General features: G+C 40.1%; 1 protein-coding gene across 2 annotated transcripts in view; it reads right to left on the bottom strand.

Moving 5' to 3' along the window:
• Positions 1-13,044, bottom strand: part of LOC101173626 (copine-8) — a 138,296-nt gene that overhangs the window by 102,074 nt on the left and 23,178 nt on the right. For both annotated transcript variants that reach the window (XM_023955578.1, XM_023955579.1), the window contains exons 2-3: positions 7,620-7,660; positions 573-619 (exon numbers count right to left, since the gene is read on the bottom strand). In XM_023955578.1, coding sequence (XP_023811346.1) covers positions 573-619; positions 7,620-7,660 — 88 coding nt within the window. The remainder of the gene's footprint in view (positions 1-572; positions 620-7,619; positions 7,661-13,044) is intronic.

The raw sequence follows: 13,044 nt of genomic DNA, 5'->3' as shown, positions 1-13,044 counted from the left end.
ATGTTTCACTTTTTGTGTGAAACAAAAGCTGTTGATCCGTGACAATAAAAAAATTACAAATTGCAAGATGAATGTTTGTGGCCTCTGACCAGATAACAATTTATTTTTATTATTTATCTGGAGCCTAAAAGACTTGTTTTATCATGCATTAAATGTACAAAGACTGTTTTCTGTTATCAGGTAAAAGCAGCTTTCACAGCTGCAGACGCTCTGATGTGCAGCTCTTCTTTTGCTGTTTGGATTCCAGGGATTTTTTTCTTCTCACCGACAAACTCACCAATGAATTGGGTTCAAAAGGCTTTCAAGTGTTCAGTGGCTTTTTACTTCCGTGAAAGCGAGCAGTTGTTCAGTCTGAGTGGTTTAAACTGGCTAAGCATGTCAGAAGGATATTGACTCTCAACAGAAAATAAGCTTTTGGTTATTCCTGAATGCAATCAATAGAAGGGTTAAGTAAAAGTGTGCGAACTGAAAATGTTCTAAAAAGCAAAGATTTTCTTTGGGGCAGAAATGATGTAAGAGAAATTGTATTTGTTGATGTTAAAAGAGCAGATAAAAGCATCATCTCCACTCACCTCTCTCCATTCTCTGTTGGCAATTCCTTGGGTGTAGAGGACACAAACTGTTGGAGGGGAGAGAAAATCAGTGGCAGATTAATTAAAGAGCATTTCACCTAGACCTTTACAAAACAAAAAAGGAAACTTCTTAACTAAATGTCAATAGAAGTTTGCCTTACAGCGTGATGGTATTTCATAGGAGGCGGGAATCATGGGCAAATAGCACAAATGAGTGTGAACTGCACCAATAAAGTGGAAATAAAATGACATTTTTGCATTTGGCAGCCATTACTTTTTAGTCACACGCTGGAAGCACATTGTCGGCCCTGAAATCCCTAAAAATATTTATAGAAACAGAAGGAATTGCATGTTAATTTAATATGATCAATTCCTAAACTCTTGTGCTATCTTAGATGACCCCACCCTTACATTGACGTGTTCTCCCTACCATGACAAAGGTGGATAAAGGTGGAAAGATTTCATGTAATCCATGGACACCAGTGGGGATCACTAATCATTGAAGAAAAAAGGTTCAGCGCACTGTCTAGTGGGTCTAGATGACCCAACTCCCAACATTAAAGTGCCTAGGATAGCACAAGGGTTAAACATAAATTTAGACAACTGTACCAATCAAAAACCACTGAGACTACATATGACGTGCTGAGGTTAGCCTTCAAGGCAATGACAGTTAATAGGTAAATGAACTAAAACTGACTCCACCTATTGGTTGCAGGGGATTAAACTAATATTGCTGCCAAAATTAAGACTTTTAGATATACCATTGGAAGAAATGTGTAATAATTAATTGTATGGGGTACAAAGAGTGTCAATAAAAAAAAGTATCCTTATTGACATAGTTGTGCATACTGTAAAAAAGGAAACAATGTGAAGACAATATTTGGTTTGACATTTTAATTTCTACTTTTCTTTAATATAAATGAGAAATTTCTCCGTTACATTACTGTCAAAAATATATTGACTCAACAAAGTGCGCATGCGTTCTGACAATCACTAGAAGTCGAACGCCAGGGATTAAAGACGCTTTCACAAATCTACAGTAAATTGGTTAATTTGCCCATTTGGGTTCAACAAAGTTAATTCTATTTCAATCTAATAAATGAGCCTCAGAATGGACTTTTTAAATATATTGGTGTTGCTGTGTTAATGTTTCAGACCAATTTACATTTAATATTGTTTATTGACTGAATAATTTTTCTCTACATCAAATGGTTCAGTTTTGAAAGTTATCTACCCCCATAGAATTAGAGCTTTATAGAAAGCCTAATTGTAATGCATCATCTATAATCAAGAACTGCTAGTTTGGAGATCGATGTAAGATTACTAAAGTGTACAGGTAAAACAGTGACAGTATTGGTTGGGATTTAGGTTCTGTTTTTTTCCTGACAGTCTGCTCCACACCCACTGTATCTGGGTAACTTGTGTGCCTGTTTTCTTGCTTGTCTCTTCTGGAGCATGTTAAAGTTCAACCCTGTCTGGATTTTGCCAGTTTTTCTTCCTCACCTGCCTTGTGAGCCAGAGTGCTCTGACCTGGATTTTTGTCTCTCCGACATCCGTTTTATTAGTTCAGTCTTGGACGTTTTTTCTTAAATAACAGTATTTTTGAAAACCCAGACCAGAGCAAGCATTACAATCAAGAAAAGTTGATTCTGGAGGATTTTTTAATAGAACAATTTTGAAAGTCTGTCTCAGTCTTCCCAGTGACCACAAATCCAATTAGGGTCTTCAGTTGCTGATCCAGTGTTGATCTGTCATTTCCTCACTAAACTGATTCTGCAGTGGATTCTAAGATGATGCTAATCATCACAATCTTAAACACTAATTATTATTGAGTGTACTCATGACTTAATGTATGAGCTGTCACTTACTGATGAGAGACTTAATCGTGACTGTATTAACTAGCTGGCTGATTGGAAATTAGCTTTGCTTTCAAAGTTAAACTTTTGTAAATGTTTTTTTAGCTTTTAAATTTTTGCTAATCCTGGATTCAAAAGTCAGGAACTCTACTAGATTAATATAATATCCCAACCAGCAATGCCAAGTGGACCCCCTGTGGTTTAAAAGTGGGCAGAAAATGTGGGCCCCGAATGGGTTTGTCTGCAGTTTTCGTGGTGAGGTCCGTGGTTCTCCACTCCCCAAAGTCCAGCAGAGCAAGCAGCTATGCTGTCCATCAGTCGACTGGCTAGCGAGCAAGCCAGCCCACTGAGTGCCACCTGTGTTTGCCCACATTGGTTTGCAATGTGGGCAAACACAGGTGGGGACACAATGGAAACTGCAGACAAACCCATTCGGGGCCCAAATTTTCTGCCCACTTTTGAAACCTTCTGTGCCATGCATGATTCCAAACCACGTCTTAGTTTATTACCAACAGTAACCTTGGAAACAGCCATCTCAGCTCAGGTCAGGTCATTGACCAGCTACTCCCGTGTAGTTCTGGGCTGAGTCCTCACCTTTCTTAGCATCATTGAGACCCCGCAAGTTGCATGAGGCCCCAGTCCAAGAGAGACTGACAGTCATGTTAGCTTCTACCATTTTCTAAGAATTGCTCCAAAAGTGGGCCTTTTTGCACCAAGGTGCTTGGCAATTGCCCCATAGCCCTTTCCAGCCTTGTGGAGGTGAACACTTTTGTCTCTGGTGTCTTTGGACAGCTCTTTGGTCTTGGTCATGTTAGTAGTTGGAGTCCTACTGATTGTATGGGGTGGACAGGTTTTTATGCAGCTAAAAACCTCAAACAGGTTCTTCTAATTTAGGATAATAAGTGGAGTCAGAATTCTAGCTGATAAACAGGTGTTCAAATACTTATTGGCAGTAGTAGCATATGAATCAATTATTTAAAAAAAATCATGCAATGCGATTTCCAGATTTTATTTAGGTTTTATCCCTCACAGTTGACATGCAGCTAAGATGAACATGTCAAGCCCCTACAACATTTCTAAGTGGGGGAACTTGCAAAAATACATGGTGTTCAAATACAGTGTTTTTTTTACCTCACTGTAAGTCATCCACCATCAGAAAAATGACATAAGAACATGTTAAAGAAACCAAAACCCAACATTTAAATTGGAGTGGGTCTTTAAGAGGCTTTAATGAAATGGATGGAAAGAATTCACAGTAAAGGGTTTAGAAAAGAAGCAGTGCCTCGAGAATATAACGTCATTTTTGAAGAAAAGAAACTCACTGCATCACTATCAACGGCAGGTAACCCGTGCAGGAGTGAAGATCATTTGGCTTTCCTTAACTATATTGGCTATGAGACTGAATAGAGCAACAGTAAAATTGCCTTTTTGTCTGTAGTCAAAGTATATGACAATTCTTTTTTACAGAAGCAGGTAAACAATATGAGATCAGATGTGTGCACCACAAAGAAAGTTCCACCTAAACTCAATCAAGAATTGTACTTTTTGCCGTTTGTCATACAGTGAAAAGCAAATGCAAAAAAGATCCCTCATAAGACATTTATAAGAAATAAAATCCATTTGTCCCTTATTGTTGACATACATGAAAACAAGCATGTTGAAGAAAGAAAGTAGATCTATACACACATTTACGCAAACAGAAGTAAATGCAGTTTCAGGCTTATTTTTAACATCTGTATGAAAGGCACCACTATAATGACTCATATGCTTTAAACTCTAAGCCCCCTGCCCCATTTTCTGACTATATAGGAGCTGCCAAAGCTCCACTAACAGGACGAGACTCTTTTGACATTTTTTTGACAGCTATGTTCATTATCATCACTCCTGCGAAGCATCTGTGTAGGGGGGGGGGGGGGGGGGGGCACACATTTAGACCTTATTTTATCTGTAGTCAAAGTTATATTACCAAAGGTTCAAAGGTTTTGTTAGCCCATGCCACGGAGGATCAGAGCCATTTTGGTCAAATGAGGCCAGACTAAACAGCATTGAGCATGTGATTGCATCAGGTGGTGTGCACTGAACTGCAGCTCAATTGGCTGAATGAAGTAAATCCTTTAATGTTGCTAGGAAGCATAGGATGGAATGTAAAATTTGCATTATTGTGCAGGGGATAAGGTAGCAGAGCATCTGCAAATTGGCTATGCACGGTCTCAGAGAGTGCTTTGCGGTGCGCTGATAAGTCACAACTGAAGTGATGAGGAAAAAAGATTGACAGTCAGTACAATTCCTACTTGGATGTATGCAGAAGCCAAGGTGGACACACACTGATCTCAGTGTTCATGGCAGCCCAATGCCCTCTTCCAATCCGATGAAGCACAGCTAACATACATGCACAAGTCAGCACGTGCACAGGAGTAGAACACAGGATTGCTGTCCAGCTTTATAAGCTAATATGATGGTGGTCTGTGAGTTTGCCGGAGGCCCTGAATGTGTGTGTGAGTGTGTGTATGTTTGCCGAGGCGGTCTAATGCTGTGTGACTAGGGCCAGTGCTGTCAGCAGAGCAGAGACATGGACGCAGCACAAGTGCCTCCTTGCATAAACGCAGGGGCGGGCAGGGATGCTCATCCTCCTTTCCCACCATCTGACATTTAAAGGTCCAATCCTTGATTCTGGGAGCTTATCAGTTATGGGTTCAAACATAGGCAGCCACACCTCCAAACACTACTGGTGCAATAAAATAGTGCAGTATCTCAACTAGATAAACCTTATATCAAGAAAAAAAATAGAAAGAAAGAAAAGTGATATACAACCTTTATTCATTATACGTTTTATAAGAGTTAAAACAAGAGGTGGTTTTACCTAAGGGCAAAGTGGGCGATCGCCCAGGGAACAATCTTGTAAGAAGTACACTTTTTTTTTAATCACTGGTTTTCTAGACTAAAACCGCCCATTTCCATTTGAAGTGAATGCAATATGCACTAGCAAGACCCTACTATCCTGCCAACTTGCTGCTTTAATGACAATATTATGCACTTTCTTTGTGTTTAAGAAAAAACAGGAAGAACAGGAGGTGTAGGGGAAACCAACCTTACAAGGGGGTGAACATGTAGACTCCCTCTGAGAAGAAAAGCAAGTAGAGGGGCAGCAGAGCAGACTTACGTAAGGTCCAACGTTTCACAAGAACTTGGACTTGCCATCATCAACTGATGATTTCTAATGATGATGTAATCATGGTGTATTGATGATTTTTGCCTCCAGGAAGGCCAGTAAAGTCAGGTTTTAGGTTTTGTACATTCACATTTTTATGTGTTTAAGAACCACATGAAAGAACATAAATCATAATAATATGAAGAATTCCAATCAATAAAATTAAATAGTGACTTTATTTTATTATAGTTTGTTAATAATTAAATTTAAAAATTTCATTTTATATAACATTACATAATTAATACGTAGCAGAATTGTTTTAAAAAGTATTAATATAATTTATTAATAATACATAGCATTAATAAAAAAACAAGTATAATAAATAATTGAACTGCTGCATTTGTGGTTATGAATCATCTGTGCAATTGGTGTGTACATATAATATTTTCATTATTTACCTTATTGTTTTGTATATTCTTGTTAACTTGGGTATTTACCTATATTAGTGTGATTTGATGCTCCATTAAGCAATCCTAACAAAGCATGTCAGTTCCTTTTTACTGGAACCTGAACTTTAAAAGACAAAAAAACATGACAGACGGGAAAAAAAGCCTTAAAAAAAACATTTTTTCCTTGAGTTTGGAGTTTTCTTAAAACAAAACTGTACTATATAAACCATATTTTATGCTAACTTTTAAATCGTAATCCTTTGATTAATAGATGGTCCTCAATTTGTCAGCTCTACACCACCTTACTGCCTTACTGGGCAACTGTCAACTGTATTTGACTATATTTAGGACCTGGCTCATGTTGTTTCTTTTGGATCACCTACCAACAGTCAGAACCAAGTAAAAAAAAAAAAATGTCCTAAACTAGTCTTATACATAAGTCTAGCAGCTGGATGACCTAGTTGGCTATGTGTAGGACTGGTGCATGGGAAACCAGTGTTCGATTCCCATGTGGGTGCGATGAGCCTAATGGGTATGTGGGTCCTTGGGCAAGACCCTTCGAACTATTTGATAACTATATAGCCACAAAGATCCCCAAGTCTGGGTCTCTCTGGGTCCTGAGCCGGTCCCTCTGCCAAACCACCTGTACAACACTGTGAAAGCTGATTCGCTGTGGTGACCCCAAAAGGGATATGCCAAAAAGTAAACAACAACAATTTTAAACAGAACATGTGCGGTTTGAGGGGAAATCCAAGACACAGGCTAATGTTTTCTTTTATGCTGGATAATCCTAGAATGTGGCAGATACCTTATTCTCAGAGATATGTGACATCTCAGCAGCACTGTTACATCTCACTGAGGTTATTTAGAAGACGATTCAATGAACATGCCTGACTGATCCACGCCAAGGCAATGAAAGCTTTTCTGTGTAAACACAGCTTAATAAGTAGCTGTGAATAAAACATGGGCTTTGCCGGTAATATAACAAAAACTAACAGAGCTGCATAGAAAGGTAGACAGAGGACGGAGTCCAGCACCATCAGCATCAGTGTCTTGTAACATGCAAAACCCTAGAGGCTCAGGAATACAACAATGTCACTTTACTTTTTAAACCATTTTACAGCTCTCCTCCGGACCGTCACTTAGGTTTCTTCTTTACAAGAAAGACCTAAAAACACAAACTTATAATCGTCTGTTTTGTTGGGCTTCACACTTTAAAAACCACTGGACCAGCTGGGATATTGAAACGTTGATGCCAAGCTAGAATGGTGTGTGTTGAAGCAATGTGGATGTGTGGAGATGATCTAGTTCTCCTGTCTCACATCAGAAGCAGGAAAGTGACAAACACAACCCTCTGACATATGCAAATGCCTCCAAATTCACACAAGCAAGGTTACACGTGTGTGTGTGTGTGTGGAAGGGGGTGTTCAGTGCAAATGTGCTGGAATGTTTTTCTGGCTAATTGGACGTCCACAAGTGCACATGCGTGTTTGTTAGATAGCCAGTGTGAGTGTGTGTGATGCATGCTGGGAGCTGCTGTGTATGTGTAAATGCATGTGTGTCAGATCTCAGTGGGAAAAAAGGACAGGCTTACTTGGATCAGACTTGGAAAATGTGTCTCTGTCCAGCAGGTTCCTGGAAACAAGAAAACAAAGAGATACATTGACATAAAAATTGCAGACCTCAACAAATAAACTGCAACTACAAAGTTATTGCATCATTAAAACGCCTCTAATTAGCTGATACTGGAAACTTGTTTACCCACAATGCTCTCCAGACTTCATTAATGAAAGCTATTTCTGCTCATCTCTAAGGTAAACTTAGTGCAATATCAGGCTTAAATCGAAGCTTATATATTATTTAACCACAAAAAATACACAAGAAAATGGGGCTGAAATGTTTTTTGTTTTTTTAACTCTGCCATGGTGCCAAAAGCGACAGGAGCATCAAATTTAAATGATCCAGGGAGGGATGAATCCATCCGTGAGTCCTGTCACAGGCCACTGCTGATGTTCTCCATCATTGAACAGCTCTGAAGGAATTACAGATGCGCTAAAGATGAGATGGCCCAGTTTCCTGAAATCTAAACAAAAGGAAAATGTGGAGCTCAACGGCAGCACAGGGAGACCCTGACCACCGCATAACCACATGCTGCAATCGACTTTAGAACTGTAAAAATACTATAATCTTTTAGATGTAAAAATATTCATCAGAATGTTACACGTTTTTATAAATATTTACTTTTGATTAAGATTCTAAGGGGAGAATTTTTTATACTACCTCTACTTGATAATTAAATAAAATTACTAGTAACTTGAGAACGAACATGGTGGTTTGTTTATAGATCAGTTCTTTCAGATGTGTACCATCAGGAAGACAGTGTACTTCAGGGAGCTCCTGTGCGACAAAAATCTGTGTGAAAGCAGATTTAAAAATAAGAAAAATATTTATATGCTTCCTAAGGTTCATTGTAGACACAATCGTCTGTGTAAATAATTAGAAAGTAGATAACATCTTATCAATTCAAAATGCATTTAATGAATAACTGTTTTTAATTCATGTGTATTTCAAACTTGCAGCAGGTGCAATCCAGGTAGACACATCCATATAGAGGTCAGCGAGCATGAAAACATTATGAGCACAGATTTCAAAGCGTCTGCGCAGCTCAATGGAAAAGGCTGATACTGAATGCTTTACAAAGCTATTCTAACACAGATGGATGGAAATTTTCAATCTGCTTTGTCTAACATTTAAGTTAAGGGTTTTCAAATAAATAATCTTGTTTATTTTGTTATAAATGTTTGTTATTAAATTAGCACAATTGTATATTCAGTCATGTATTAAATTACATCCCATACATCCTATAGCTGTAAATCAAAATGAGGTTGTGATATATTTAAATTAGGCAAACTAATGACTGGGGGAACACAACCTAAATGTTGATCATTTCTAAACAAAATCCGACCTTGTACATGAACAAACAGCATTAGCCTCCTGCTGCTACATGTGTCTCTTAGTTTTTGTTGACACTACGTGGACTTTTTGAGTGCGGTGGCGTGCCTGCTGCTCCTTTTTGGACTGTTTCCCACCACTTCTGGGTCTGAGGTGGGTGCATCGATGACACAATCAGCTGTTGTCGCCTGGCAACAATCACAGGAGACTCTGAGGAGCCTGAGGTCCTTCAGAGTTTGCAGGACTCTTTGACTCTTAGAGAGTTTTTAAGATGCTGTTGTTGCATCTGCCCTCTTCTACCAAGTGTGTGGCTGGGGGTGTGGATGCTCTGACAGAAACAGGAAGAGGATCAACAAACTGATGTGGAAATCTGGATCCACTCCATAGGTTGTGAATGTGGTGGGGAGGATGTTACACAAACTAGAATCCATCATGGAAAATCCTCATCATCATCATCATCCTCGGCATGGGACTGTGGGCGCACTGAGGAGCTGCTTCAGTCAGAGAGTTTAACACCTCCCTGCAGGAAGGAAGGCTTCCTGTCAGCTATTTGACTACAACGCCTCATAGATACCGGACAAATATTACTGCTGTCATGTGTGTGTGAATTTCTTGTGTAATATATTATCTATCTGCCATTTTCAATAGAGGTATGGTAATGAGGTAATTTCCCCTTTCTAGGATCAATACAATATTTTTCTGTTATCTTCTTCTACCAGCCATAACATTGCGGTTCCCAAACTTTCACACATTTTTCATGTGGAAGCACATCCTGACACCAACCTTAAGCCACAGATTCTGGTGCATAATCACACAAAACCGCACAAAACAATGACAAAATTTTAAAAAAAGAGACCAAAACCTAAAAACTAACCACAAACCATCAAAGAAACCACAATTTCATTTGTGATTTTCAAGATTTTCGCATGTGCTGAGATTTCTTTAATCTGATCAATCCACACTGGAATCCAGCATGCCCCACCACTGTACCTGTACCAGTACCACTGTATTTTCCTGTGTATTGTGCTTTTGTGTTAAAAAATTTTTTTTTTCTTCTTCTTGTGTCTATGCATTGTGCACAGAGATGCTACTTTTTCCTACCACACCAAGCAAGGAGCACCTTTTATCGGCTGATGCACAATCAACCCAGAACCAGAGCTGTGTGTGTTTTTCTGTTGCCCGTCTGATCTTGATGTCATGTTCAGGTTGTACTGAAACCTCATTTGGCGAGCCAATCAGAGCTGTGCAAATGAAAAGTAAATAGAGTCCCAATCCAAACATGTCACACTTTATTAACTGTGGGAAAAGCCACATGAGGCCTAAGTCACATGCACCTGTATGAGGGTGCTGCGGGTTTTTGGGTCGTAGAGAGGCAAGACAGCACAGGTGTGTATTGCAGTTCCTTGTGGCTCCTGTGGCCCCCTTTAGGGACATCATGAAAATGGCACATACCATTGTCGTGTGTGTGGTAAATGTATCGAGAAGTATATTTTGGGCTTCTGTAAATTAATCCCACTGGGATTGTGTACATGTCAAACTGTCATATGGCGCTCTTACGCTGCACTCTAGTCCTTAGTAAGGTTGGCCTAATGCACGGGGTGTGCATGTGAAAAATAAACCCCAGTCAGACACCTGCAGGATGCCCACACAAAATACACTCTGATTTTCTAACATCCTAATTTCTAACATTATGGCTGCAAGCATGGAGCACGCACTGATCACATGAACAACACTAACAAGCCCCTTGTGAAGTGCTCTGTATTAGGGGGAATTGAAAAAAAGGAAAAATCCATTCAACGTGCCTGCAGCTTATTTACTTAAACCCTCACATGTTGTATAAGTGTTCACTACGACCTGTCGCCCACAGCAAGCCCGTAGAAAAATGTCCATGGACATTTTCCCTCAACAGCAGTGGTCCCCAACCTTTTTCACACCACGGAGAGGTATGATGTCACACAAACTTTCACGTACCGGCCTTTTAAATATAGGCGGATGATTATTGTAGCAATACTAGGAGGAGGGAGGATCAATGACGTGACAAGACAAACTCTGTGCTTTTATTTTTACAGGCTTAACAGTTTACATCGCACAGGTGTCATCATCCTCTCCCCTTCCCACACTCATGGTGCAAAAAAGAAGTACGGTCTCGTAAATGTAGCTTTCTTTTTATGGAAGTCAGAGGCTCCTCTTCTGTCTCCTGGCTGGGCCTTTTCCTCTTGGCAAAGAAACTTTCCAAAGACGTTTGTTTTTTACTCTTTTTGCTAGCTCCTGGGTTTTATTTTAGCTGTATCCTATCACGTGACCGAGAAGAGCGCCTTGGCCTGCGTCAAAAATGACATTGACGGATGTAACAGAGAATCCGGCAATTTTTCAAAATAAAACGTCTTTCAGATTCCGAAATAAATAAAACAGTAGTAATGCAAGTTATTTATTCTTTCTGTGCGGCCCGGTACCAAATGACCCACGGACAGGTACTGGTCCGCGGCCCGGGGGTTGGGGACCGCTGCTCTACAGGCTCATCCAGTAGCCTGTGTGCCTGGTATAGGTTTGCCCCTTTTTCACCTGCAGACAGCCCGTTTCCACTCATAAGGGCAGTTGTGACTGAGGCCTAAGACAAAGCCTGAGCAACAAAATCTGAACTGACCTGCATATTCAGGAAGTGAAGAAATGAGTACATTGGAAAAATATATTTTGTTTGTGCTTTCCCTCTGTGCTGCACTGGGGCTGATCAGAACAACAGAATGTATGTTCTTTGGACCACATTGAAGCCAAGTTGAGTATTTGTTCTAAATGAGAATGACTTGAAGCCGCAATTATTACAACAACATGACTTTGTCCATATTGCACACAGCCAAAAGACAAAACAAAACCAAGGAGGAGGAGGAGGCTCCCGCTCTCATGCTGCTGCAGGCGTGCGCTCCGTCGCCTGTCCTGTCCTGTGTGACACACAGTGAGTCTTCTGAAGCCGTTGATGTCTAGTGATGTATCTAGATCAGGCACTCATGTTGTGCTGATCCCAGTGTGGCCCAGATGGTGAAATGCCACGCTCTGCTGCCTCCCTGTCAGGAAACGCCCACTGGCCCTTCTCCAGCTCTCAGGGTTTCAATAAATGACAGTAAGCAATGGAATCCAGGGGGCTCATTATTGAGGTTCAGTGTTAGGAAAAACAAGGATTATCCAGGAGGTCTCACCTGCCAAACGGGATGAGCGTACAACAAAGACAGGCTGTAGATCGAGTATAGTGTATTAAAATGCAGGCGCAAAAATGTCTGTGGAGAGTGTATGATGGGGCACGTAAATGTGCTCTGTTTTTTTTTGCAGGCAGCCTCCACACGCCTATGGACATGGTAACCTCCTCAGCCTTCATGTGCACCCGAGGGCTTCCACCTGGCACTAGCAGAGGCGAGTTAGTCTTTAAAAGGCTATTTCCTACATGGGCGGCTCAGGATGTGCCTGGGCGTCCCAAAGCTAGGGCCACGTTCTTCATCAAACATTTACAACAGCAACCCCACCCCGACACTGGAATTACATTTGAAATCCCACCAGTTACATCACAGGAGGCTAAAAACTGCAGCCGGAGCTTTAAATACCTGTGAGAGCCGGGAGGGGGAACCTCCATCTACGACAGCGAGATGTACAGTAGTTGGCTGTCTGAAAAAAGGCAAGCATGATCTGTCTGATTTGCTTCACTCTCATGTATTAACAAAAAAATATATATTTAAGGTCTTAGAGAACTGCTGAAAATGTTTTTTTCATTTTATAAATTCAATATAAAAATACCTTTTTTAAACTGTCCTTTTAGGGCAACAAATTCCATGTATGAATGAACCAAAGAAAAGTAAAGAGCACAGTTATATAATGCATCAGTGCTCAACATTCTTCTCTAAACAGCTGAATTATATATTATAATTCCTGTTTTTTTTTCAACTGTTTGCCCCCTTTGGTATTTTCTCTATGCAAGGAACCCCTTTAAGTCCCACTCTGATAATCTTTTAATCTATTTTTAATTAATTTCCAGTGGTCTTTTAATTAAGATGATGCTGTTTGATTTCCAGGACATAGTTTCT

The sequence above is a fragment of the Oryzias latipes genome, chromosome 6 (genome assembly GCF_002234675.1).
Source record: "Oryzias latipes chromosome 6, ASM223467v1".
NCBI classification, from domain to species: domain Eukaryota; kingdom Metazoa; phylum Chordata; class Actinopteri; order Beloniformes; family Adrianichthyidae; genus Oryzias; species Oryzias latipes.
This window is presented reverse-complemented; position numbering and strand designations above follow the sequence as displayed.